Genomic DNA, 27,339 nt, shown 5'->3' on the forward strand with positions numbered 1-27,339 from the left:
GGTACTGACTGCCGCTGGGCATGGCGACGTAGCCCTCGGGGCACAGGCACACGTAGGAGCCGGGCAGGTTGCGGCACACGCCGGGCCCGCACACGTCGCGCTCGCACTCGTCCACGTCCTCGCAGCGCGCCGCCGCCAGCGCCCAGCCCGCGCCGCACGCGCACACGAACGAGCCGAACGTGTTGGTGCACGTGCCGTGCGCGCACAGCCCCGCGTGCTCCGCGCACTCGTCGATGTCGGCCAGCGTCACCACGTACGACGGCTGCGGACACTCGCTGCTATAGCACGCTCGCCTTGGGGTAGCGTCGCGGACTTGAGGGGGGTACGAGTTTTTTTTTATTTTTTTTTTATGTCACTAGGTCGGCAAACAAGCGTACGGCTCACCTGATAGTAAGCGATTACCGTAGCTTATAGACACCTGCAACACCAGAAGCATTGCAAGCGCGTTGCCGACCCAATCCCCCCAGGAGCTATGGTCACCTTGCTCACCAACAGGAACACAATACTGCTTGAAAACAGTATTATTTTGCTGTGATCTTCTGTAAGGTCGAGGTACTACCCCAGTCGGGCTGCTCCATATTTTGAGCAGGAAATTCCTGCTGTGCCCTACCTCAGTTAGTGAAGATAGAACGTTTTACACTCACACTCGTTTATTACTACTTCGCGCTACTGGGAGTACTGAGTCTAAGTAATCCCAGAGTGTTTGATAACTAAATCGAAAGAAGAGGATCGAAGAGGTTTTAGTGGATACAATTCACACAAGCCAAAACGCCTGACAGATTTGTTTTGTAAGACTGTAAGACTTTCGCATGAAAAACACAACTAGTGAAAGCCATTTTGCTAATGAAATCGACTAAAATTATGGATTTTAACACGCTTTAATCTGGAAACTATATTCAAAAAACAAATCGTTTTGCATCAAAACCGGTAATTTTTAATCACATTATCTTAATTGAATATAAGAATCGGGCTATAGTCGATAAAAGGAAGCTTAGGAAATATAACGAAATTAATTAAACAAAAAAAAATATATAGTGACATGTGTTGCATTCTTTAGTCAATTCAATTCTAATTAATATAGAATGATTTCAAAATGTTGCAAAACAAAACAAAGAAAAATCAAACGAACCGGTTCCAGCACTGGTTGGTATCCGGGTCCACCAGGACATAATTGTCTGTAAGCTTCCGATCCTGGTTCAGGACACAGGTCACAATAGTTACCCCAAGCAGCACCTGAAGCAGAATACATGGCAATTATTTTCCTTGCCAAATTTGCTTTAGAATTTTTCAAAGTAATGATCAAATAACAACTTTTTTGGCAAAAGAATCTCACCGATGGAACAGCAACACGCAGCCATGGTGCTGTCTTCAGACAACTCGTCGCTGTCACGACACTGTTCAGTGCCTGATCTTAAATCTACTTTGCTGTAACAACGGGCCTTTCTAGAATCTGCAAAAAAAAATTGAATTCATAAAACTTTACCTGACACTAATACTTCTAGTCTCTATTGTAGTTACTAAAGCTACTACAATACCGAAGCAAGCGGTTCCGTCGGAGACTAGCTCGTAGTTGGGTGGACAGCGACAGATGTAGGAGCCCTGCGTGTTGATGCAGGTGCCGTACTGACACGACTGCGGGGACTTGCACTCGTCCACATCCGTGCAATTGAAACCGGGCATTACTGGAAAAGCGAAGAAAAATATTTTGATATGTTTTTTTTTAATATACTTTGGAGCTGTGTATCCTATTAAAAAAAAATTAATAGTGATTTATGAAAAAAAATTAGGAACGATGCCATGTATACTAGTAGATAAGCGTTTATAAAAGGCTTTTTGTTATAATGACAAAACTTATTTTGGTACAGAGAACTTTAATAAGATAATAATCAGAGATTACTGATTGGAGAAATGTAACTTCAGTCAAATAATGTAAATACTTACAGTCATCGATACTGTCCGATTGGTAGCCCTTGTCACAGATACACTTGAACATACCGTACGTGTTCACACAGCGACCGAACACGCACACGTTGTCAAAGGTCGCACACTCATCCATATCTGTAAACATATTACCAAACATGTTCAGATATACATATGTCTTCAGAGTATATCTTCCAGAATATTTAGCACATTCAAAATAATACAAAAACCATTAAGAAGAGGGTTAATCTTACCAAGACAAGATTTTCCATCAGGAGCCTTGGTGAACCCGACGTCGCAGTCGCACTCGTAGCCTCCCGGGATGTTCGTGCAGTGACCGTTTTCACACAATGTTGGATCATTTGCACATTCGTCGATATCTACACAGGAGTATCTAAAATCAGAAAGTAAACAGTTGCAGCACTAGAGAAGTTACAAATTAATTGCAAGCTAATGTAAAGTAGTGGGGAGCTAAAAACATTAAAGGGTGGGTTTTGTCATCTGACTCTTCTTTTTCTTACAAAATGTCCTATGATGCACAACATTTTTAGAAGTATATCACTACGCCAATGGAGCCCTGTCATAAACGAGCTGTAATTAATAAGTTACTTTCACTAGTAGCGTGTACATTTCGTTATACGTAATTCTAAATCCATAAATGTGATACATTTATGTTTTGTGTTAGTTTTTCAAAATTGCAGAAAAAAATATTTGTGTGATTTATATTATGACAAACCACATCTCTTAAGGCTCATTAGGTATAATCAGTCGAATAAACTGAAAGCATATTGCAAGTAATGGAGCAATGAACAAGTGAGCGAGGCCCGCACCCGTCGCCCTTGTAGCCGGTGTCGCAGAGGCAGAGGAAGGAGCCGTCGGTGTTGCGGCAGGTGGCGCGCGGGTGGCAGCCGCCGTTGTTGCTGAGGCACTCGTCCACGTCCTCGCACTCGCTGCCGTCGCCGCGCCAGCCGTCGCGGCAGCGGCATTGGAACGAGCCCTGCAAGCCCCCCACATGAGTGAGGGTTTTACTACCAGGCCGCAAAAACCGTACGGTTCACCTGATGGTAGGCGAGTACCGTAGCTTTTAGACTGCCCGCAACTCAATCGCAAGCGCGTCGTCGACTCAAATCTCAATCCTCTCAAGAAGCTGTGGTCACCTTACTCTCCACAAGAATACGACTCTGCTTTGAATCAGTACTAGTACTTCAGTACTTTAGTTGTGATTTTTTAAAGAATAACTGCGGAGGTTTATTTCCGTTGTTCCCTGCAGAATCCGGAATTGGTGGAATCTTCACTTTTAACTATAATTAATTAATTAAAACGAATGTAATTTTAATTTGTGAAAAAAATGGCCATTGAAAAATGCTTTTGAAGGTTACTTGAATTAATAAATTTTTAATTGGTTTTTGATGCGCCGCCGACCAATATTCATGAATTGTCACCAGTGTGTTACATCGTTATAAAACATTTTTTTAAGAGTAAACTTCGTAACGCTTATGCCTCTCTTTACCTGGTTACTTATGGTGAGTGACACGCGAATATTAAAATTAGAAGGCGCACAGAAAATATCATAAATTTTTAAGAATGGGAAACTAGGATGAAAAATTAGTTTTTTGAGTATTTCTGAATGGGGATATCATATGATATTCGGGAAAATGGCCCTACTTCGGCTTCACGCTGTAGCCTTCCGAGCAGCACACACTAGCAACAGTAGTGCAGTAAGCACCCACCGGCAAGTTGATGCAGTCCGCGGACGGGTGGCAGTCGCAGGTGCCGAGCTCGCACTCGTCGTCGTCGGTGCAGGCGGGGCCCTGCTCCGGCTTCACGCTGTAGCCGTCCGGGCAGCGGCACACGAAGCTGCCGATGGTGTTGCGGCACTCGCCCGCGCCGCACAGCTCTGGGATCTGTTGAATATTAATTCGATTTGTGAGGTTCATTTTTGTGACTTTTAGAAGTTATGCTATTTTTATGAAAAAAGGTTAAATTATTTTTTTTATGAGGCAATAGTAAGATAGGAGAAGTGGTCTTTCCTTTCATCGATCTATCTCATTCATAAACACTAATGAAAGAATTAAAACAATATCTGAGTATCTACACTAATATTATGAAGGCAAAAGATTTGTATTTATAATTTTTGGATTGTTCGTAATGGACAAATTTATAAACAAAGGCGAGCTGATTTTCAGTTTTTTTTTTACCGGGGGAATGCCAAGTTATCAATAATTATATAGGCTATAATTTTACAGGAGAAAAAGAAACAGCCGCAATCGTGACTGGTGAGCAAGCTGCTATACGGATATACAGAGCGAGGGTGCTCACGTCGTGGCACTCGTCGATGTCGAGGCAGGTGGGCTTGGCGTCCGGCGGCGCGGGCAGCAGCCCCTCGCCGCACGTGCAGATGTAGGAGCCGGGCGTGTTGCGGCAGGCGCCGCCCCCGCACACGCGCGCGCCCCCACTGCACTCGTCGATGTCCCGACACGTACGACCATCTGCTCTCAGGTGCCAGCCGTCTCTGCGAGAATACGGTTCTTTTTTTAATTCTGTTTCAATTAATACCCTACTCTATCATATCACACCTACTATTTCGTTCAAATATTGCAACTTTAAGCTTTAAAATATTTTAATTTTTTTTAATCGTGATGAGGATGTATCTCTGTCATCATCATCATCTCCTTGCCCTTATTCCACTTACTTATTATATCACTTTTATAATTAAAATCGGCACAACATATTTTCCTCCTCCATTCCTCTCTATTATTCGTCACTTCAGTGCTTACTCCTTTCTTTCTCATATCCTCACTCACACAATCCATCCATCACTTTTTTAGCTTGCCGGTCGCTGTTCGTCCTTCGACATTTATCCCTAACATTCTTTTACCAATATAATGTTCACCCCTCCTCATTACATGCCTATACCATACTAATCTACTGCTCCACATTTTCTCCGTCACGGGTGCTACTTTCAAACTTCCCCTTATATACTCATTTCTAATCCAATCTTTCCTCGTCACTCCACGCATCCATCTCAGCGTTCTCATCTCGGCTGCGTGCACTCTTCTTTCATCCGTCACTTTCGTTGCTCCACATTCTGATCCATATATTACGACAGGTCTTATGATCGTTTTGTAAATTTTCCCTTTAAGTTTAAGGGGCATTCGTGAATCATAAGCTGTTCTAGAAACCTGGCACCATTTCACACATCCCACATTTATTCTATTTTTCACGTCACGGTCTACATTGCCGTCATTTTGGATTAATGAGTCGAGGTACCGGAAGTCGAAGTAGACTGTTAGAGATACACCATCCAAGGCACTAAGGAAAAAACTGCTGAAATCGCAAAACAAGTGCTCAGTTTCGGTTCTACGTATTTTCAAACCCGCGTTCTCCGGTTTTTCCTACCATTTTTCCAGTCTGCTCCGAAATTCAAGAGCATTATCTCCGACAAGAACAACGTTATCGACAAACAGCCAATATACAAATATATCAGTGTGCCTTCTCCTATATGTTAAAGCATCCATAACTATTAAAGGCGACCCCTGGTGCAAACCTACAGCCATATTGAACTTGCTAGTTACTCCGGCTTCGGACCGGACGTGGGTACTAGCGCTATCATACATCGCCTGAATAAGTCGTAAATACTTCTCTGTCACACCTTTCCCTTTCATAACCCACCACAAAACCTTACTACAGGGGACCTTATCGTATGCTTTTTCGAGATCTATGAACACCATATGTGAGTCTTTTTGTGTAAGTCGGTATTTTTCGCAAAGTTGGCGGAGTGTAAATATGACGTTCGCAATTCCCTGGCCCGGCATAAGCCCAAATTGATTCTACGTGACCTCACTTTCTTCTCTCATTCGTCGTGCAATAGCACTTTCTCCCATATCTTCATACTATTTTTTTATGTCACTAAGTCAGCAAACAAGCGAACGGCTTACCTGATGGTAAGCGATTACCGTAGCTTATAGACACCTAAACCACAAGAAGCATCGCAAGCGCATTGCCGACCCAATCCCCAATCCCCCCAGGAGCTCTGGTCACCTTACTCACCAACAGGAACACAATACTGCTTGAAAACAGTATTATTTTGCTGTGATCTTCTGTAAGGTCAAGGTACTACCCCAGTCAGGCTGCTCCATATTTTGAGCAGGAAATTCCTGCTGTGCCCTACCTCACTTAAAATGTGTGACATGAGCTTTATTCTCCGATAGCTGCTGCAATCCTGTATGTCACCTCTATTCTTAAAGATGGGCAATAATGAACATTTGCACTATTCCTCAGGTATAACCTCTTTTTGCAACAACTTATTGAAGAATACAGTCAGACACATCCATTCATCAGCATTCAAAAACTTCCATACTTCCGCTCGTATACCATCTGGTTTTTTATTCTTCATACTCTGTACTGCCATCTTCATTTCCTATATACTTACCTATAGTATGTATCTCTATATATAAATACGTCTTTGCTATAAATATATATTTTATTGTATCAATAACCTTTTGCTCTCAATTTTCACAACGAGACAAAACGAACAAAACAGTCAAACGTTGAAATTGAATTAATTAAATCTACTAATAGTGCTTTTTTATGTACAACTAGATCCGCAAACAAGCGTACGGCTCACCTGATGGTAAGCGATTACTGTTAATCGTCGTCGTCGTCTTAAAACTGAAGTATAATATTTATTAAGAGAATTTTGCCCACCTGCAAGTACAGTGATAAGATCCAGGGGTGTTGACACAGTCATGTTGACAACGAGTCGGATCTTCAGTGCACTCATCGATGTCTTCGCAGTGAGACTTGACAGAGGACTGAGCGTAGCCCTCGTCACAAACACACTGGTACGTTCCCATCAAGTTTTCACAAGCGCCATTACTGCAAATGCCTGAAAATGGATAAAAGTTGTATTTATTGAATAACTGTCCAGCGTGGTGACTATGGGCAAAACACATGAGTTCACGTTGTTTTTGGCGTAAACTTGTGGAGGTCTATGTCCAGCAGTGGACTGTATAGGCTGTAATGAATTGAATAACTAACTATTCTTAGAGCCAACTGCCCTTACAAGTGATCCCTGTACGTCACGACGATATGTCAAGTTTTAATGAAAAAGCAAGTTGGGGACTCATGTATCGCCGGCCCAAAAGTTTTTCCTATTTGTCACATGCACCTGCTATAAGGCTTTCATTCAATAATTCCGCTAATACGTGCCAGCAGTAGATCACGTACAGAAGGTGATGGAGCACTCGTCTTCCAAACAATTTTCCCTACTTATCCCATTGTTGTACAGTTTGGACAGTGGTAGGACTAGAAAGCCTTCGTCCTCTCTGTGAGAAGCCAATCACTCGACGAACACCCTGCCGCAGTCTACGCACCGGAGGTGATGGAGCACTCGTCCACGTCCTTGCAGGAGAGGCGGTCGGGCGCCAGCTCCATGCCGGGCGCGCACTCGCAGCGGAACGAGCCCGGCGTGTTCACGCAGCGCCCGCCGCGGCACAGCGCGCGGTTCTCCGAGCACTCGTCCACGTCTGCGCACGAAGAATAGCATGTCTACTACACCTCAAATATATAAGGTATGAGATTCATTTTGATGCGATAAATGTGAGCTCGGCTTAGATTGTAGCCTCGTTTCAATTTTAGAAAACGATTTGTTTTGCTAACGAATGGTTGCCTCTCAGATATGCCGTATTTGAATTTACCGGTTCGCAAAAAAAATAATCGTATTCTAAATAATAATAGCAAAGCATTGATCAATCACCGCTTTGGTGTAATGGTGCGTACCAAGCAGTAGTAGCCTAAAACAACGACGGTTGGCAGGTTCGATTTCCGCTCGGGATGGATATCTGTATTTGTTTAAATATTTCTTGCCGGTTTGGATGTTTCCCCATTGTGCCCCAGAGAGCACGTTAAGCCGTTGGTATTAAATATACCTGATAGCGAACGTTAAAGTAAGGAATATATCTGTCAACCCGCAGAGGAGTAGATAAGCTCTAATCCTTCTTCTACTTGGAGAAAGAGGCCTAGCAGCAGATTATAACACGCTGAACTGTGATCGTGTTACTCACCAACGCAAACCTTGGACAGTTCGTCAGTGACGTATCCCGGACGACAGTGACACGTGAAGCCCCCCTCCGTGTTGTGACACTCGCCCGCGCCGCAGACACCGTCTACTATCTCGCACTCGTTCACATCGACACACGTGTGGTTCTTTGAGTCCTAATATACAAAAAAAAATTTTCTTCAATAACTTACTTAGTGCTTTTGATATCCAGATTATTTGGTTCTACTTACTTTTTCATATCCAGGAAAGCAATCACAAGTAAAGGTTCCGAGCATGTTTCTGCACCTGCCATGTCCACACAGACCGGGAAAAGCAGCGCACTCGTTGACTTCCATCTGTCCAGGAATAACTCCCGGCCCGCCACCTGATCCCCAGCTATCAATTGACCCGTTCCCCCAACTGCCTCCATTGTCCACGCCCCAGCCATCCCCACCACCACCACCTCCCACTCCGTTACCCCATATATCAGTCTTATTAGCACCACCCGAACCAGGCCGGCCCCAGGTGGAAGGTGGGCCGACGACGTCAGAAATGCAAAGGTTGCGATAAGCGTCAGTACCTAAAATTTTTTTACAAATTATTAATTGCTAGACGGTTCAGAAATATACCAACATAAGAAATCATTGACCTAAATTTTTTTATGTTTTTTTATTTGCATTAGGCTGGTTGTGAGTTGGGGGACCACAGGCTATCATTAAGTGTTTAGCTGAGACTATTGTAGTGTGTATAATGTGTATGTGTGTGTATGAAGAAGTGCTCGGTTCAGTAAGTGGTTACCCTTCTTGGGGCACGGCTCGCAGCGCGCGTCGCCCCAGGCCTTGCCCAGCGACGAGCAGCAGCAGATGGCGCGGTGCACCGCCAGCGGCAGCGGCCCGGAGCAGCGCCCGCCCGCGTAGTCCGTGTAGCAGAGCTCGCGCCGGGTGTCCACGCAGCGGTTGCCTGCGTCACAGATGGACGGTTAGCTTGCGGATTTCACAGAAAACTTGTAATGTAAATAAGCAAGCACGTTTGGTTGTTTTAAGTCTAGGTCCTTGAGGAAGTTTGGAATAAGCGTGCCTATCTTATGGTAATATTCGAGTCTTAAGCTATTTTTTTTAATGAGTATGCTGTTGGCCCTAGCAGCCTTCACAGCGTCACCCAATTTAGGGGACTGGGTACTGAGACCCAGCCAAGAATAATCAGAAACTTTAAGAGGACTCACAAAATTGGAAGTTTCCCTAAAAATATCTTCTCGAGATATTCGTGAGATCACACCTTGATAAAGTCGGAAAGGTAAAAGCTATCGACCTACCAAATGGTTTGGTAGTTTTTCGGTAGAAGAGAGACCGACATCCATACAATATTTAGTAAGGGAAGTGTGTACCAGAAGCGTCAAGGGTGAGTCCGGGCGGGCAGTCGCAGCGGTAGGAGCCGTCCGTGTTGACGCACTCGCCGCCCACGCACAGCTCGGGGTCCAGCATGCACTCGTCCACGTCGCGACATGTCGCACCGTCCAACTGTGAAACAAAATTTTGTGTTTTAGGAGGATATTATTAAATTATATCGTATTTGTTTGTGTATTAACACACAAGATGACGAGAAAAACTTAACACATTTTCATTCAAATCTTAGTAGACGATTTTGTTCAATATGTTTTAGTTCAAGTCAGAAGCAACATCATATAATCAGACATACTTTAGCAAATCCTTTAGGACAAGGGCAGTCATCCGGCTCACAAGGCTCACAAGGAGAGCCCCAGGCAAGCCCCACACTACAGCAGCACTCCTGCCTCAGCAGTGTATTGGGAGCCGCCGCCTCGCACTGACCGTCAACCACTCGTCGCCAACATGACCCTCGGCGATTATCTGAACATATTCCAATTTGAAAATCAGTCTAAAACAGTTATTTCTGTATTACGTCTAGCACAGGAATCATTGTCAAAGATGATCGACTAAAACATGTGAATAAGTGGATCGAACATCAGTTACCGAGACAGTGTTGGGCGGTCGCGTCTAAAACAAATCCGTGTTCACACTCGCACTCGTAGCTACCGTGCGTGTTGATGCATCGTCCGTTGTCGCAGGGGTTCGATTGTTCTGCAAATCAATCATTATTGTACAAACACTCAAAAATAAGAAGTATGCAACAAAACTAATCTATTGGGGCCTACAACCCGTTACCAAAAACATACTATTATCGTTTGTTACATTTAAAAGTTCTTCTACATTTACTTCTTCATGATATTTTTCAACTTTGCAAAAAAAAACTATTTTCAATTTTATTCACTTTCTACCATTATTCTTATATACTAGATGGCAAATGTTTCGACCAATTCATTTAATGTAAACGAAATTTAGTATTTTAATGAATTTACTTAAAATTACTGTAATTTTATTACTGAAAGTATGGTATTGCTCAAGCAGTGCAATGACAACGATTTCGTGGGTTATGAGTTTTGTTACAAATTTTATTAAAATTAATTCTTCTGTACGCATATGAGCTGATTTAAGAGGACATGTAATGAACTCTCCATAAAACATAACACAGAAAATTTTAAGAGCATCTTTAAATAACAAATGTGGAGTCAGTCACTTGCTTTATCTGATTTATGAGTTTTTTTAATTCATTGAGTCGTATATTTTATTGCTTATCAAATCTCAGGAATAGTTCCACAGTTAACCAATAAAGCAAGCGAAAGTTCAAATCATCATCATCATCATCATCACCGTCGAATGGAATCACATGACACATGGCCTTATGTTAGGAAGCCAATGCGTATGATTAGGGTGATACCGTCAAAGTGGTAACCTGCGGCGACGGGGAAGGCGGGGGGGATGTCCCCGCGCTCATAGTCCGAGACGGAAAGCTCACCCTCGCACTCGTCGACGTCGCGGCAGAGCTGCGCGGCGGGCTCCAGGCGCGTGCCGGGCGCGCACACGCACGTGAAGCTGCCCGCCGTGTTGCGGCACTGGCCGCCCGCGCAGTACTGCAACGCGCACCAGACTACAGACGGCGGCTCGGGCCCCGGGGGGAGAGGGGGGTGGGCAGTGTTGGAAACTGACACATTCAGACTGCCACTGCGCTGGCAGTGAACTGTCGCATGTCAAACTGACACATTCAGACCTTTCTTGTTTACTCTTTCGTAACGTAAGAGATCAATTTGGACAAAGTGAAGATTGCTGAAGTTACTAGATTGTCTCCAGAATTGAATTTTATGACCAAGGATTTTAGTATAAATATTACAAAACAAAGCAGAAGCGTTATCGAAGCTTACCGATTGGTGCATATCGCACTCATCGATGTCCCTGCAGATACCATCAGCGTCGGGATGGTAGCCAGGGTCGCAGATACATTTGTACCCAGGCTCCAGGTTCTCGCAAGTACCATGCGGACAAATACCAGGGATCGTAGTACATTCGTTGATGTCTGCACCACCATTATCCTTACTGGCGCCCTCGGGGCAGAGAATCTCGTATTCCTTAGTGCCTTGCGCTGGACAAGCTTTACAAGATACACCCCAACCTAAATGTAATCCTGCAGAATGAGTAAAATAAAACGTAAACAAATTTTCACCATGATTACGTGATAAATTCTTAAAATAACAGTGACTTCTGTTATAAAATCGTACCTTTACTCGAACTGCAACAACATTGAGACCTGGTAACAGGTGTCGTGCCTGGTCCAGTGCAATGACCTTCTTCGAATTTTTCGTAACATAAATCTTGAACCTCATCTGCAATTTTTTTTTAAATATTTATTAAAAAACCGCAATAAGGTTAAGAATTAAAATGATCAATATTAGTTTCGTGAAGTTCTCACCAAGACAAGTCCTTCCATCATTGCTCAGAGTGAAACCTGGAAGACATTCACAGCGGAATGAGCCAGGTGTGTTGTGACATCGACCATTGCGACAAACTTTTAATTCGGAACATTCGTCGACGTCAATACATGCACTGCGATCAGGCGTAGGTCTGTAACCCGCCTCGCAAACACACTGGAAGGATCCTTCGCCGTTCACACATCGACCACCCTAAAGAAAAAATCAATTGCTTAATTTACTGTCATGTATATTTCATTTTGTCGATGCGTTGGCGCAACGGTCACAGCACTGGTTTGTGGCTATTGCGCTGGCCGTTGCGGGTTTGGTCCCCGCATATGACAAACATTTGTATTGGCCATACAGATGTTGGGCGTTTGTGCAGTCCTTGTGGGTCTCCCCACCGTGCCTCAGAAATCATGTCAAGCCGTCGGTCCCGGTTGTTATCATGTACACCTCATAGCGATCGTTCTATTATTATACGCATTGGAGTAGCGTAGTGGAATAAGCTCTGATCCTTCTCCTACATGGGGAAAGAGGCCTATGCCCAGCAGTGGGATATTACAGGGTGAAGCGATATTTTATTTTTATTAGCTTTGTTTTAATTTATGGTATTCTGACACAAGTTGTCAAAATTTACTAGAACAATATTTTTTATATTTTTATTTGAGGACGGATAGATGTTGAATGATGGACAAATAAATTGCTATTTGTCGATATCCACGCCGTAGCCGCCCGCCGTGTTGCGGTGAGGGTGTACCTGACAGAGCGAGGAGTCGGCGCACTCGTCGACGTCGACGCAGTAGCCGGCGGCGGAGCGCGCGAAGCCGGGCTCGCACGTGCACTCGTAGCCGCCCGCCGTGTTGCGGTGAGGGTGTACCTGACAGAGCGAGGAGTCGGCGCACTCGTCGACGTCGGCGCAGTAGCCGGCGGCGGAGCGCGCGAAGCCGGGCTCGCACGTGCACTCGTAGCCGCCCGCCGTGTTGCGGTGAGGGTGTACCTGACAGAGCGAGGAGTCGGCGCACTCGTCGACGTCGGCGCAGTAGCCGGCGGCGGAGCGCGCGAAGCCGGGCTCGCACGTGCACTCGTAGCCGCCCGCCGTGTTGCGGTGAGGGTGTACCTGACAGAGCGAGGAGTCGGCGCACTCGTCGACGTCGGCGCAGTAGCCGGCGGCGGAGCGCGCGAAGCCGGGCTCGCACGTGCACTCGTAGCCGCCCGCCGTGTTGCGGTGAGGGTGTACCTGACAGAGCGAGGAGTCGGCGCACTCGTCGACGTCGGCGCAGTAGCCGGCGGCGGAGCGCGCGAAGCCGGGCTCGCACGTGCACTCGTAGCCGCCCGCCGTGTTGCGGTGAGGGTGTACCTGACAGAGCGAGGAGTCGGCGCACTCGTCGACGTCGGCGCAGTAGCCGGCGGCGGAGCGCGCGAAGCCGGGCTCGCACGTGCACTCGTAGCCGCCCGCCGTGTTGCGGTGAGGGTGTACCTGACAGAGCGAGGAGTCGGCGCACTCGTCGACGTCGGCGCAGTAGCCGGCGGCGGAGCGCGCGAAGCCGGGCTCGCACGTGCACTCGTAGCCGCCCGCCGTGTTGCGGTGAGGGTGTACCTGACAGAGCGAGGAGTCGGCGCACTCGTCGACGTCGGCGCAGTAGCCGGCGGCGGAGCGCGCGAAGCCGGGCTCGCACGTGCACTCGTAGCCGCCCGCCGTGTTGCGGTGAGGGTGTACCTGACAGAGCGAGGAGTCGGCGCACTCGTCGACGTCGGCGCAGTAGCCGGCGGCGGAGCGCGCGAAGCCGGGCTCGCACGTGCACTCGTAGCCGCCCGCCGTGTTGCGGTGAGGGTGTACCTGACAGAGCGAGGAGTCGGCGCACTCGTCGACGTCGGCGCAGTAGCCGGCGGCGGAGCGCGCGAAGCCGGGCTCGCACGTGCACTCGTAGCCGCCCGCCGTGTTGCGGTGAGGGTGTACCTGACAGAGCGAGGAGTCGGCGCACTCGTCGACGTCGGCGCAGTAGCCGGCGGCGGAGCGCGCGAAGCCGGGCTCGCACGTGCACTCGTAGCCGCCCGCCGTGTTGCGGTGAGGGTGTACCTGACAGAGCGAGGAGTCGGCGCACTCGTCGACGTCGGCGCAGTAGCCGGCGGCGGAGCGCGCGAAGCCGGGCTCGCACGTGCACTCGTAGCCGCCCGCCGTGTTGCGGTGAGGGTGTACCTGACAGAGCGAGGAGTCGGCGCACTCGTCGACGTCGGCGCAGTAGCCGGCGGCGGAGCGCGCGAAGCCGGGCTCGCACGTGCACTCGTAGCCGCCCGCCGTGTTGCGGTGAGGGTGTACCTGACAGAGCGAGGAGTCGGCGCACTCGTCGACGTCGGCGCAGTAGCCGGCGGCGGAGCGCGCGAAGCCGGGCTCGCACGTGCACTCGTAGCCGCCCGCCGTGTTGCGGTGAGGGTGTACCTGACAGAGCGAGGAGTCGGCGCACTCGTCGACGTCGGCGCAGTAGCCGGCGGCGGAGCGCGCGAAGCCGGGCTCGCACGTGCACTCGTAGCCGCCCGCCGTGTTGCGGTGAGGGTGTACCTGACAGAGCGAGGAGTCGGCGCACTCGTCGACGTCGGCGCAGTAGCCGGCGGCGGAGCGCGCGAAGCCGGGCTCGCACGTGCACTCGTAGCCGCCCGCCGTGTTGCGGCAGCGGCCGCGCCGGCACACGCGCGGGTTGGCGCCGCACTCGTCCACGTCGCGGCACGCATGCCCCGACGACGACTGCTCGTAGCCCGGGTTGCACGAGCACTCCCACCTGGGTGTATGTTTGATCATTATTGTACTTTGCCATCACACTCGACTTCGAGCCTAGGTTGCACGTGCACTCCCAGCTAAGCCTGAGTTTGATTATTACTGTCCTTTGCCACTTATGCTCTCATGTGTTTTTGTGTTTTGTTATACCACGGAGGATTAGGAGTATAAAAACTAGCCTAAAACCTATTCTCATACCTCAAGCCGTGTCGGAGAAGTTCGATAATAATCATTGCAACAGGAGTTTTCTGTGTATTAGAAGATGGCAAACAAACGTTCAGCCAGCTTGATAATAAACGTTTACCCTAGCCTAAGAACGTCTGCAACACCAGAAGAATCGCAAATGCATTGCAAACCCTAACTACCCTTCCCAGGAGCTGTATCTACTTTACTCACCACAGTAACACAACACTATTTGTCAGTCAGTCAATCAGTTCAGCCTATTGCATTGAAAAATGTTTCTTGTTCGCTGTTCCTCGATATGGACAGTCATCGTCGCCGCGTCATACATACATCTCAGTACCTCAATATATCGTCAATCGATATGACCACTCTCCAGAGAATTCAGGACAGACCAGATCTCGACAGAGTCAAATGCTTTCTCGTAATCCTCAAATGCCATACACAGGGCCTGATTATACTCTTCAGTCTTTTGTATTATGCTGCTTGCAGCTTGCTCCTCATGGTTGGAATTCGTCAAGCCTTGTGGGGAGACGATTCGTAACGACCCTCGAAAACCGCTTATCGACGTAGCCCAGAAGTGAGATCGATCCGTAATTCTTCAAGAGAAACTTATCGCCTCTTTTGTAGAACAGTACTATCGTACTCCTACCTCTTCGGCATGGAACCCCGGTGGATGACTTTGAGGCTTTTAGGACAGTTCGCCTTGCGGCCTTAAGGAGCTCAGTCGTAACTCCGTCATCCCCTATGACCCTCCCGTTTTTAAACTGCTCGAATACCGCACTAATCTTGTCGACTTTGATATCCCGGATATCTTCAGGAAAATGGCGCAACAGTGGTACTAGTGGATCTTCGGTGTCCCGGATCTCAGGCTTGTGTGCACTCGACGAATACAGCCATAGAATTTCTCGACCGGTTCTGCCATCCGCAGTTGTGAACTTCGCTAGAAGACTTCTTCCCAATACTCTTTTGAAAACTTTTGACCCCCTATTTTGTTCTATAAGAGTTGTAATTTTTCTAAACACAACACTATTTGACAGCAGTAATATTTGAACAAATGATATTGAGATGCTCTCCAAGTTAGGCTGCTACAGATTTGATCAGAATACATCCTTTTGCAACACAATATAGCGTTAGGCGTAACGATAAATGTAGAAATATATCAACGTACCCTCCGTCGACATTGGTGCAGACTCCGTTGGTGCACATGCCACCGTTTGTCATCTCGCACTCGTTCTTGTCGCTGCATCGCAGACCGTTCTCAACGGGGTCGAAACCGGGCGGACACCTATACATAATATGATAGATGCATCAAGAAACATAAATATTACAGATTTGATTGGACAGCCGGGTCAAAAAAAAGTTAGACATTTATGATGAAACTATTTACGAGATACAATATCAAAGAGACAGAATGTGAGGGTAGCTTTGAGCGTGATACAGAAAGATACAAAAATGAAACTTGTATATTTATTTTAAAAAATTGGGCTTGGGGTCAAGCCCGCGACGCCGCGCCAGTACCTGCACTCGAAGCCGCCGGGCTTGTTGGCGCACACGCCGCCGCGGCAGTACTGCAGCGCGCACTCGTCGATGTCGATGCAGGTCGGGTTGCCGTCCTGCTCCGCCGCCTCCGCGCCGTCCCAGCACTGGCACTGGTAGCTGCGGGCGGGGGGAAGGGGGGATCATTTGGAGTTCACTAGCACTCTAGTGTTCACAGAATGTTTTGTAGCGTTTAGACTGCTTATGACAAATATGTTCTACTTTTAAGTCAAAGTTCATATTAAGAAAAATATAGTATAGGCTATTTAGCATATCGAAATAATGTATTTTCAGATAATTTTAACACATTATGTTCTTATTATATCTAATGGTTGCGTAACTCTTTCGTGGCACATCTCAACATTGTACAGGTAACGTATAAAGAAATGTATCAGGGTTAAATTTGGTATTTAATTCGACGGTACATGTCATGGTCACATGTCATGTCCGCTCTCACCCGATGTCCTTGTCGACGCAGTCTCCGAGCCCGCAGATGCCCACACGCAGCATGCACTCGTTGATCTTGGCAATGGGCTGCGGGCCGCCCCCGCCCCCGATGCCTCCACCCCCTGAGCCACCCCCCGCACCGCTCGAGTCGTTGCGACGCCAGTCCGGTGGGATAAGTCCGCCGCCGCAAAGGTGCGTCCACTCAACTAGGGTGGAAAAATTTATTTTATTGTAGAGGAAAGAGACGTTTGCTACATAATTTAATTTAGAAATGTACATAATAAAGTTTTTTAATACGTATTTCTTTGTTGTATTTAATGCATCCGTACAGTCAAACCTTATGCTAAGCGTTGGCTGACCGGCGTAATAAGTTTAGGCGTATAAGTTTTTTTATTTATAAAACTAGCGACCCGCCCCGGCTTCGCACGGGTGTAATGTTGATACTAAATATACTACAGAATGTCTTTATTTTTAGTCTAAAGCTAGCATATAGCATGATTATTATCATAATAACAACACATTCAAATATGCGTCGTTAGATTACGCGTTGTTACAGAATGCGTTGAAGAAATAAAGGTTCACTGCTCGTTCCCCGTAGGTAATATGTAGCCTATATGTTGACCCGCCTTCTTAATAATATTCTTGCCAAATTTGAAGTAAATCCATGCAGTACTTTTTGAGTTTAACTCGGACATACATACAGACAAACAGACAAAAATTCTAAAAACCATATTTTTGGCTTCGGTATCGATTGTAGATCACACCCCAAGTATTATGTTAAAAAAATATTTTATTACAGTTTTGACTTTCCAACCATTTCATTATATGTATAGATAATTTTATACCACTATACATTATATTCAACAACTTCGCAACAACTTCGAGAAGGAGGCCGATAGGAGGATTCGGTTGGGCTGGGCGGCGTTTGGCAGACTCCGTCGAGTCTTCACTTCGAAGATTCCGCAATGCTTGAAGACAAAAGTTTTCGAGCAATGCGTCCTGCCTGTGTTAACATACGGAGCCGAGACGTGGACACTGACCAAGGGACTGGTCCACAAGTTTAAAGTCGCTCAACGTGCAATGGAACGGGCTATGCTTGGGGTCTCTCTCAAAGACAGGATTAGAAATGAGACTATCCGCGAGAGAACGAAGGTAACCGACATAGCCCACAGAATTAGCAAGTTGAAGTGGCAGTGGGCTGGTCATCTGTGTCGCAGGACCGATGGCCGTTGGAGTAGACGGGTCCTAGAGTGGAGACCGCGTCTTGGCAAACGCAGTGTGGGACGTCCTCCGGCCCGTTGGACCGACGATCTACGTAAGATTGCCGGTGTAGGCTGGATGAGGATTGCGGAAGACCGGGATGTGTGGCGCGAACTTGGGGAGGCCTATGTCCAGCAGTGGACTGCGATAGGCTGAAGTGAGTGTGAGTGATACATTATATTAATATAAATAACCAATATAAAATTTGACTAACTATGAGATTTAAAAAAACCATATCACTAACCCAGTATTTTAGAACAATACACTCGCTACAGAATGTAAAGAATACATTATGCGGGTAGTTTGAGAAAACACATTGAGATATACAATTATCAATTTCACTAAAATTATAAGGTGTCTGGTTTTTTATTCGTCTTAAGCTCGTGGGTTGATCGTTAATGATGCAGAGTATTATATTCATAGCATTGTTGCATTGTCAGTTTGTGAATCAATTCTAAATCTTGTCTACGCCAATACTCACTAGATCCTCTCGGCGGACAAGGAGTGCACAGGTCGCCCCAGGCACGACCCATGTTGTATCCACAGCAGCAATCTCGGTTCGAAAGGGGCATTGAAAGTCGGTCGGCACATTCGCCGGTTTCTCCTAAATATGTGAAACAGCTACTAACACGACCGTCTGAAATAAAGTTAAGCACATAAGTAAATGTATTAAAATCGTTAAAATAAATTAAATGAAAGTAGAAATGCTCTTACCGATACAAAACTTTTTGTCAGGACTCGGAATGAAGTGAGGATTACAAAGGCAGTAGTAATCGCCCTCCGTATTCACGCATTTTCCGTTCTGAAAAATTATTTTTATTTTTTTTTTTTTTTTTTTTAACTCTAACTAGTAAACTTTAAGCATTTAGGCACTTTTATATAAATGAATAGTAACATTGACAATTAAATGGATACAAATTTTTTGAATACAAAGGTATGTTTTATATACTCATATTATTAAAGTTAAAATAATTTATAAATTATTAAAATATGACATTTTTACCAGAATTGGCTCTAGACTCTCGATTCAAGTTGAGAATATGAAACCCAGCATTTGATATGTCAATCATTACCTTATTACATTCCTATATCACGTCCATTTATTTCCATTCCAGTGCAAAAAAAGGCCACATTATTCTAAAGTTGGGCAGAAAGTTGGACTTCCACAAATGAAGCGATAACAAGAGTCGTCGTGTACATGGTACTGACCGGGCAGATGTCGGGGTCCTCGCACTCGTCGACGTCCTCGCAGTTGTTGGACACGCGGTGGCGGCGCTGGCCGGGCGGGCAGTCGCACGAGAACGAGCCCGGCGAGTTCACGCAGCGCCCGCCCTCGCACAGCCCCGGCACCGCCGCGCACTCGTCTATGTCCTGCGAGATGTGAGCTTTGGCTACTAGAATGGTAAGACAAGTGCGTCCGCCTGGTGGTAAGCAGATACCGTTGCCTATAAATGTCTGCAAAACCAGGAGCACTATAACCCTATAACCATATTAATGACCCCAGGCCAAAGATTCTCGAGAAAGCCTTTCTCACAACTGCGCATCAGTTGTTTGTAATGAAATATTACACGCTTTGGCGCAGTGGTCACAGCCCCGGCTGTTGCGCTAGCAGTCGCTGATTCGATCCCCGCTCACGACAGACATTTGTATTGGCCATATAGATGTTGGTAGTTGTCTGGACGTTTGTGCTTGTGTATTGTGTGTTGCTGAACCCCCGACACAGGATTAAATCCTAGTGGGGGCCGTTGAATGTGAAGCCTTAAGTTATTATTTATTATCTTTATATACATATATTTATTGTGTGCGTGTGTATGTCACTGAACTCCTCCTAGACGGCTGGACCGATTTTGATAAAAAAATTTGTGTGAGTTCAAGGGGATTCGGGGATGGTTTAGATTCACAATTTAGTCCACTGGGATATGTTTATTTAAATAATTTTTCATTATATAAGTATAAGTAGTTTTTAATTTTGGAATGTTTTACATTGGATCCGGTAGACTGCGCTACCATCGTAGCATCAAATATTAAATATTACTCTATTTTAATTTCAATTGGTCCGACAGTTGGTACTGCGATCAAATTGAGAAAAATATTTGAAATTTTGTGTTATGGCAAAACGTTTGCGGGATCAGCTAGTTATTTATACACTTATACAAAAAGTAGCAACAATAAACAGCCTTACGTACTGTGGCTTGTAGGCCTTTATATCTTTTGTCACATTATAGTCGAGTGTAAACGAGGGCGCTACGTCCCGCACGGCTCGCAGCCGCCGGCCTCACCTGGCACTCCTTGGTGGCGAGGTTGCGCAGGTGTCCGGGCGGGCAGTCCAGCTCGCCGCAGCGCTCGCAGGGGTGGCCCCAGGCCACGCCCACCGTGGCGCAGCACAGCTGCTTGGTGCACACCACGCCCTCCAGCGCACCCGTGCACAGCGCGCCGCGCGTGTCCGTGTAGCACGGCCCTGCGCGCACGGCGGTACACTCGCTAGCGTGTTATGTAACTCTGACCTTACCCTGCCTCGACACCCTCACCGCCCACATAGACCTACTGGGTACTCCCACTACTAAGACTGTATATGACAGGAATACTATAAATAAAAGCCAGTGACATCGACCCAAAATCACTATTACATTATAACAAACTGATACAAAAATAAACAGATCAGGTACGTAACTGTAACTCTAAGCAATTTTTGAAAAAAAAAAAACAAAAAAAGAACAGAATGTGGAAAGTATAACTTTAAAACAAAGGACAATAGCCACGGAAGTATGAAAATTAAACCCAGGCTGAACAGATACAGGATGTAGCTTAAAATTATGGTAATATTGGGTGATAAAAATATATGATATCATCACCATCAAATTCGGTGGCTAAATGTGTGATATTGCTATTTTTATTTCATCGGGGATGTTTTTTTTTTTCTTTAAGATATTTTCAATTTGGGTATCTCTGATGATGTAAATACGTTATTCAATCGTTTTATTACACTCCCATCGACACTAGAGTTTAAAAACACTGAGAACAGAGTAGAGTTTAACAACACTGAGAAGTTTAACAACACAGTTTAATAACAATGCAGACTATGTGGAGGTAAATAATTTAAATAGGCAAAGAGCAGTGTTCTTGCGAATGGAAGGTGACAACCCAAACTTGGTGGACTTCCCACGTCTAACTCTAGAAGATTTGATATTGTTTGGTATTGGAACTTACCATGTGAAAATCGCTCGCTCCTATTGCAGCGAGCACATTAAAAGAACCGGAGAATATGAAATCGAAGTTTATAGAGAGTCAGAATAGGTCGCACTCGAAGGTTACGAAGAGAACAATATTTTAATAAGATGCAGGATTCAGTCCAGGCACGTAAGAAGAAAAACCTATTACACTTATGTGTTTTATAAAAGACGAGGAGATGGGAGACATTCCATTTTGGAATACTATTGTAGTTGTATCCATGGTAAAAGAACCCTGGGAAGCTGCGCCCATGTAATGAGCGTATTATATTATCTGGGGTGGGCAAGGCACGAAGACAACTTCCAACATCCCGCTCTGAGCCTAGAGTATGTCACGTTAGATATAGAACCATAAAAATAAAGATATTTCTGTACTAACATTTTTTTTTATAACCACTAGACCACAGAGGCTGTATGTCTCTATACTGAACTCAACGCAAATAATCAATAAAATGGTTTCAAAAACAAAGTAGTTATTCCCAAACATATATAAAAATAAAAGTCGAATTAGGAACCACTTTCCTTCTTTTAGTCTATTAAAAGTGATAATTATAGTATTACAATATCGTCCGTTCCGTCGTTTATAACGTCCAGTACGCCTATACCAAACAGATGCCTTGCATGAAACAATATTAAAATGATTGAATAATGTATTTACATCATCAGAGATACCCAAATTGAAAATATCTTAAAGATAAAAAAATCGGTAAAGCTTTAGATTAGGTAAAACCGAATTTCGGGACCGTGGGGGGATGGGGGGGAGAGGGTGGGGAACGCTACCCCTGGTACCACTGTCACACCTCGGAACCCCATGGTTATGGAGATATCCATGGTTAAAGTTTTGAGGTTAGAAGAAGAATTTCGAAAGTTAGAGGAACGCTTGGCTCCGGCGCTACGGGAAGTGCAGCCCTTCCGCCCTTGCGTGCGAAAGCACGGCGGGCGAGGGCTGCCCTCCCTTCGCGCCTCCGCGGCACAAAAAAAACACTCTAGGGGTAGGACAGACCAAGACCACGTGGACAGTGGGGTGCTCCGATTCGGTTTTGGGTATTTTTCGAATTTCTAAACCTATATTCTAGCACGCAATGTTACTAATTTTATTAGAATATTATGTCTGACGCGTTATTTTGTTTAAAAGTGTCGATTTGTCACACAATGCAAACAGTACGAGCTCAAAGGTATTATAATAGCTTTAAATTCTTCTTCTAACCTCAAAACTTTAACCATGGATATCTCCATAACCATGGGGTTTTGAGGTATGACAGTGTTACCTTGTATAGATTCCCCTACACCCTCCACCCTCCACACCCAAAACCCCATAATTCGGTTTTTTTTTGTACGGAGCATGAGTGAGCGTGCTTTCGCACGCAAGGGCGGAAGGGCTGCACTTCCCGTAGCGCCGGAGCCAAGCGTTCCTCTAACTTTCGAAATTCTTCTTCTAACCTCAAAACTTTAACCATGGATATCTCCATAACCATGGGGTTCCGAGGTGTGACAGTGGTACCAGAGGTAGCGTTTCCCACCCTCTCCCCCCCCCAGCCCCCCACGGTCCCGAAATTCGGTTTTACCTAATCTAGATCTTAGCCAAAAAATCATCCCTGATATAATAAAAATAGCAATATCACACATTTAGCCACCGAATTTGATGGTGATGATATCATATATTTTCATCACCCAATATTACCCTTATTTTAAGCTACATCTTGTATCTGTTCAGCCTGGGTTTTTTTTTTGGCCATTGTCCTTTCAGTAAGTTTCAACGTAAATGTATGACAGAAAATATGATAGGATTAAATGAGAGACCCAATTCACGAAACAACGACAAATGGTAATTTATCGTTGATTTTGAAAAGCTTACCTGTTCTTCGATCAATCTCGCAGCGCGTACCGGACAGTCCGTGGAAACAGACACACCTATCTGGCGCTATACACCTCCCTCCATGTAGACAGGGTTCTCGGCAGATCGCTAAAACATAACACCTTTATCAATATAATCCTCTCCTTATGAACATTAAACAAATAAGCTTGGAATAAATAGACTTGGAGATCTTACGTTCAGTACAAAACTCTCCGCTCCAGCCGGGTGCGCATGCGCAGGTGCCATTTGTGCAAGTACCGCCGTTCATGCAGATTCGTCTACATCCTCCACGAGTACGTGCTGTATAAAGTTCAAAATAAATCATAAAATCCAATAGAATAGCTTAAAATTTAAAAACGAATAGCATTTATTTTCACTCTGCTGTAAATTAACTGCTGGGCGAAGATCTCTTTTTCTAGAATGAGTAAAATTGTAGCTTAAATCAAAATTATTCTCCACTAAGGCTTTACGGATGTACTGATTTCGATGCATCTTCTAAACCAGCACGTCTGTTTAACTCATTATGTTCTTTATCACCAAGCAATAGATGACTTGAGCCAAACCAAATGTAGCATTTCATTCAGCAATGTATCTTCTGTATCCAATTCGGAGTCGGTACCATCCCTAGAGAAGCATGTTAGCTCATTACAGCAGAATGATACAACAGGTGTGTGTGTGTATGTAGCGGGGCTGGTACCGGGGTAGGGGTAGTAGGCGCCCCCGCCGCACGTGGGCGCCTCCACGCCGCCGGCGCAGCGGCACATGTTGGGCGCCACGCACGAGCCCGGCCCGCCGCAGTCCGGCCGGCAGATCGCTGCAACACACCTCCCATATACCTCCGCGCTCTATCTACTACGGTACACCTACCTATATACCTATATTATATAATATATACCTTATCTTCACAAACTTGAACTAACTGTTACCCTTGATTTCATACGCAAGAAAAATTTGATACTATTCTTTAAGAATTAGTAATTTTAGAGTGAATAATATAACTTAAGTAATGACGAGCTTGTACTTCAATAGTAAATTTTTACAACAATAAAGGTGAAAATTAAAAAAATTCTAACTTCTAGTAATATTTTTTTAGGTTGGCGTTGATTCAATTTGGATTTTTACGAGAATTTTTTTGTGTATGTTGATTTTGATCTGCCGTAGATAGGGGTATTCCCCCAATCGGGTTAGGTTAGTTTAAGATAACATTAGCAAAATGTTTTCTACCTCATAAAACTACTATATCTACTTATAATGACTATTCACTAGTGCTTATAATTTTATTGATGTTTTCAAATGAATAATATATTTGGATATGTTTTTATCAGAAACTATATATTTTGAAAGGGACTTACGAACAACACAAAGCAAAGAGTTAGGTCTGGACGTCCATCCGGGACAGCAATGCGTGCTGTTACGACTCCGGCACACGTGGGGGCTGGAAGAGAAATTAAATGTCACTAAAGTTTTAAACACAATATAAATTTCTTAATGATACACAATAGACAAATAGTTTTACGCTTAAATACATACTTTTTAACCAACTTCAAATAGGAGGAGGTTTTCAATTCGACTGAATTTGTTTGTATGTGTTACCACATAGCTTTCAACTGGATGTACCGATTTTGATTGTTCGTTTGTTAATCGAAAGCAGATGCTTGTCGTTTAGTCCGTCGTTTAAATCTGACAATTACTTTCTGAGTGCTGTGTGGCTACGGCACTAAAGAATTTAGCCACACCCTCTCTTCTCGTGGGTGTCGTAAGAGGCGACTAAGGGATAACAAGGTTCCACAACCACCTTGGAACTTAAGAAGCCGACCGATGGCGGGATAACCATCCAACTGCTGGCTTTGAAATACTCAGGCTGAAGACGGGCAGCAGCGTCTTCGGTGCGACAAAGCCAGTACTGCGGTCACCAACCCGCCTGCCCAGCGTGGTGACTATGGGCAAAACACATGAGTTCACGTTATTTTTGGCGTAAACTTGTGGAGGCCTATGTCCAGCAGTGGACTGTATAGGCTGTAATGACTGAATTTCTGAGTTATCTCTATGCGTGATTTTAAATAATTAAGTAATTTATTAGATTATTGTTTCGATTACCTATGTTGTGTTACTTGTAGATGTCATTGAAGTCGGTTTTCTCTTTCGTTAGTGATCAAGCACAAAAATTTATTCTTTCATTTATACAATTGAAAATTTGTTTTCATTTCTTTCTTTCCGCAATTAGAAAGTTTCAATTTTGAATTACAATAAACCATCACATATAACATAACATTGTCAAAGGTCTTCGAATCTTCAAAAAGAAGTTTCAAAACCTTCATATGGAGATATTTAAATTATAATTACAAAATAATAAAATACAACGTGTGACAATTCAGCGATATGTTTATATAACCTTGTGTTAATATCAGCTGTCCAAATTGAAGCATCGCGATCAATTCGTTGCGGTTTTTACAGCAATTTTGGTGTATGTAGGTCAGACGAGACGCGCTAGGAAGTGAACGCATACTGAAGGATACTACGTTTTGGCACTCAACTTACCACCTCTTTAACCGATGTCCAAAAACGGAGGAGGTTTTCAATTTGACTGTATTTTTTTATGTATGTAACTTCAGAACTTTTGACTGGGTGGACCGACTTCGATGAATTTCTTGTAATTGAGATACCAAGTACTTTTCGAATTATATTTAAAAATGCGTATTTACTTGACTATTTTCTTCGTTTACTTACGTTATACGTATTATATATTACGTATTATACCGCATAACTTTTCACTAGATAAACCAATTTTGATGATTCTTATTTTATTCGAAAGAAAATAAGAATGATGAATGAAAGGATGGACCATCCAGCCAGTTAAACCGACGCCTAAAAGAGGGTAGCTGGTAGAGACTGGATGGCAAAGGCGGGAGATCGTAGCTTGTGGCCAATCCTGGCGGAGGTTTACGGCTAGTCTTATGCTCAATAGACATCATTAATAACGACTTTCTGAATAATAAGTAAAACAAGCGCCCTACATGGCATGTCTTTGATGAACATTTCATGTATGTTGTTAGGGGTTTACCGCTTGTAGTAGATACGAGATACGATGATGTAATATAAAATAGTAACTAAATCTTTAGTTGGCCTACATTATCAATAATTTACGTCATTTGAATTATAGGTATGAGAAGTACCCAGAATATGATAAATGATAGTATACAGCCATACTTCATAGACGGTCACGCCGACAAACTTAATTATGATAAGGTATAAATCTAATTAAATTTCGACCATTCATAGCTAAAATGTAATAAAATATATCAGATCCAAGAATAGAATAAAGCGAGCCTTTGAACCGTATAACGTAATAGTGACTCCCATATCAAAGGTTACAGCCGAATGTAAAATTGTAAACGATGAAGTAGCGGGTAAGATAACACCGCGTATGACAGTGGGTGGTCACGCTTTGTTAATTTTCACGCTCAGAAATTTCGGGAGCGAAGCGAAAGAGCGGAACAGCCAAGGTTCACTGGGACAGGTTATTTAGCCAAGGTCGTGTTACGAATCCTCGGGGAGATAATTGTGGGAACTTTTGTCATCCTGTTACGCTTATGTGTTTTAGTTGACTAAATTTTGGGTCTATTATAAGGCGAAGCTTCTTAAGAGCTATGCGCTTGGGATTCGGTTAAGAGGATTTTTCGAATAAGCAGAAGAACAATGGAAGGTTGAATTGACTATTTTATGCGTAAAACAATATTAACACGCTTTACAGCCATTTTGTAAACTCAATTTTCGTTATGTTGCGTTTACTTTAGACAATACAAGTTATTATTATGACTTTATTGTAATGTATTATTGTATAAATGTTAAAAGTAAAGTATGATTAACAAAAGTAAAAGTATAATGTATAATTAACGTACAATAAAGTATAAACATAAAAAGTTTTCCAGACGCAATGACCCAAAGAAGGACGGAAAGATTTTGTCGTATCAGAAGTCCGGCAAACACAAAACGCAAACATAAACCCCTAGACTACAGCGTTCATCTCAATTGTTTATAGAAACATTTGTAATAGGCAGAGATCGAACCCGTCACGGAGAATACTACAACTTAACCTTAATTTGAAAAGCAAATTAAACTTAATTTGATTTAATTCTAATGAACGATTTCAGGATCAAGAGCTGTAGTGCTATTCTGTAAGAACACTTTCGTGTCTCGACAGCGGAATCCGCGGTGAGATATCAAATTCGTATTCATTAAAACTCGACAGTCCCGTAGCGCCACACTTGTGAGTGCGGCGAC

The 27,339-nt window shown here is 44.6% G+C and overlaps 1 protein-coding gene across 1 annotated transcript in view; it reads right to left on the reverse strand.

Annotated features, from left to right (window-relative positions):
• The window catches only part of LOC123659205 (fibrillin-2-like), a 53,827-nt gene that overhangs the window by 18,053 nt on the left and 8,435 nt on the right, over positions 1-27,339 (reverse strand). The window contains exons 3-35 of the mRNA XM_045594456.1: positions 24,411-24,493; positions 23,756-23,872; positions 23,254-23,358; positions 23,059-23,166; positions 20,256-20,434; positions 19,186-19,347; positions 18,691-18,778; positions 18,458-18,613; positions 16,727-16,922; positions 16,252-16,389; positions 15,902-16,018; positions 14,338-14,554; positions 11,780-11,990; positions 11,589-11,693; positions 11,235-11,494; positions 10,769-10,946; positions 9,949-10,056; positions 9,656-9,825; positions 9,345-9,477; positions 8,759-8,920; positions 8,212-8,540; positions 7,986-8,136; positions 7,296-7,448; positions 6,628-6,808; positions 4,240-4,432; positions 3,651-3,824; positions 2,751-2,917; positions 2,175-2,314; positions 1,942-2,058; positions 1,536-1,682; positions 1,334-1,450; positions 1,130-1,233; positions 10-262 (exon numbers count right to left, since the gene is read on the reverse strand). Coding sequence (XP_045450412.1) covers positions 10-262; positions 1,130-1,233; positions 1,334-1,450; positions 1,536-1,682; positions 1,942-2,058; positions 2,175-2,314; positions 2,751-2,917; positions 3,651-3,824; positions 4,240-4,432; positions 6,628-6,808; positions 7,296-7,448; positions 7,986-8,136; positions 8,212-8,540; positions 8,759-8,920; positions 9,345-9,477; positions 9,656-9,825; positions 9,949-10,056; positions 10,769-10,946; positions 11,235-11,494; positions 11,589-11,693; positions 11,780-11,990; positions 14,338-14,554; positions 15,902-16,018; positions 16,252-16,389; positions 16,727-16,922; positions 18,458-18,613; positions 18,691-18,778; positions 19,186-19,347; positions 20,256-20,434; positions 23,059-23,166; positions 23,254-23,358; positions 23,756-23,872; positions 24,411-24,493 — 5,219 coding nt within the window. The remainder of the gene's footprint in view (positions 1-9; positions 263-1,129; positions 1,234-1,333; positions 1,451-1,535; positions 1,683-1,941; positions 2,059-2,174; positions 2,315-2,750; positions 2,918-3,650; positions 3,825-4,239; positions 4,433-6,627; positions 6,809-7,295; positions 7,449-7,985; positions 8,137-8,211; positions 8,541-8,758; positions 8,921-9,344; positions 9,478-9,655; positions 9,826-9,948; positions 10,057-10,768; positions 10,947-11,234; positions 11,495-11,588; positions 11,694-11,779; positions 11,991-14,337; positions 14,555-15,901; positions 16,019-16,251; positions 16,390-16,726; positions 16,923-18,457; positions 18,614-18,690; positions 18,779-19,185; positions 19,348-20,255; positions 20,435-23,058; positions 23,167-23,253; positions 23,359-23,755; positions 23,873-24,410; positions 24,494-27,339) is intronic.

This window comes from Melitaea cinxia, chromosome 13 (assembly GCF_905220565.1).
Source record: "Melitaea cinxia chromosome 13, ilMelCinx1.1, whole genome shotgun sequence".
NCBI classification, from domain to species: domain Eukaryota; kingdom Metazoa; phylum Arthropoda; class Insecta; order Lepidoptera; family Nymphalidae; genus Melitaea; species Melitaea cinxia.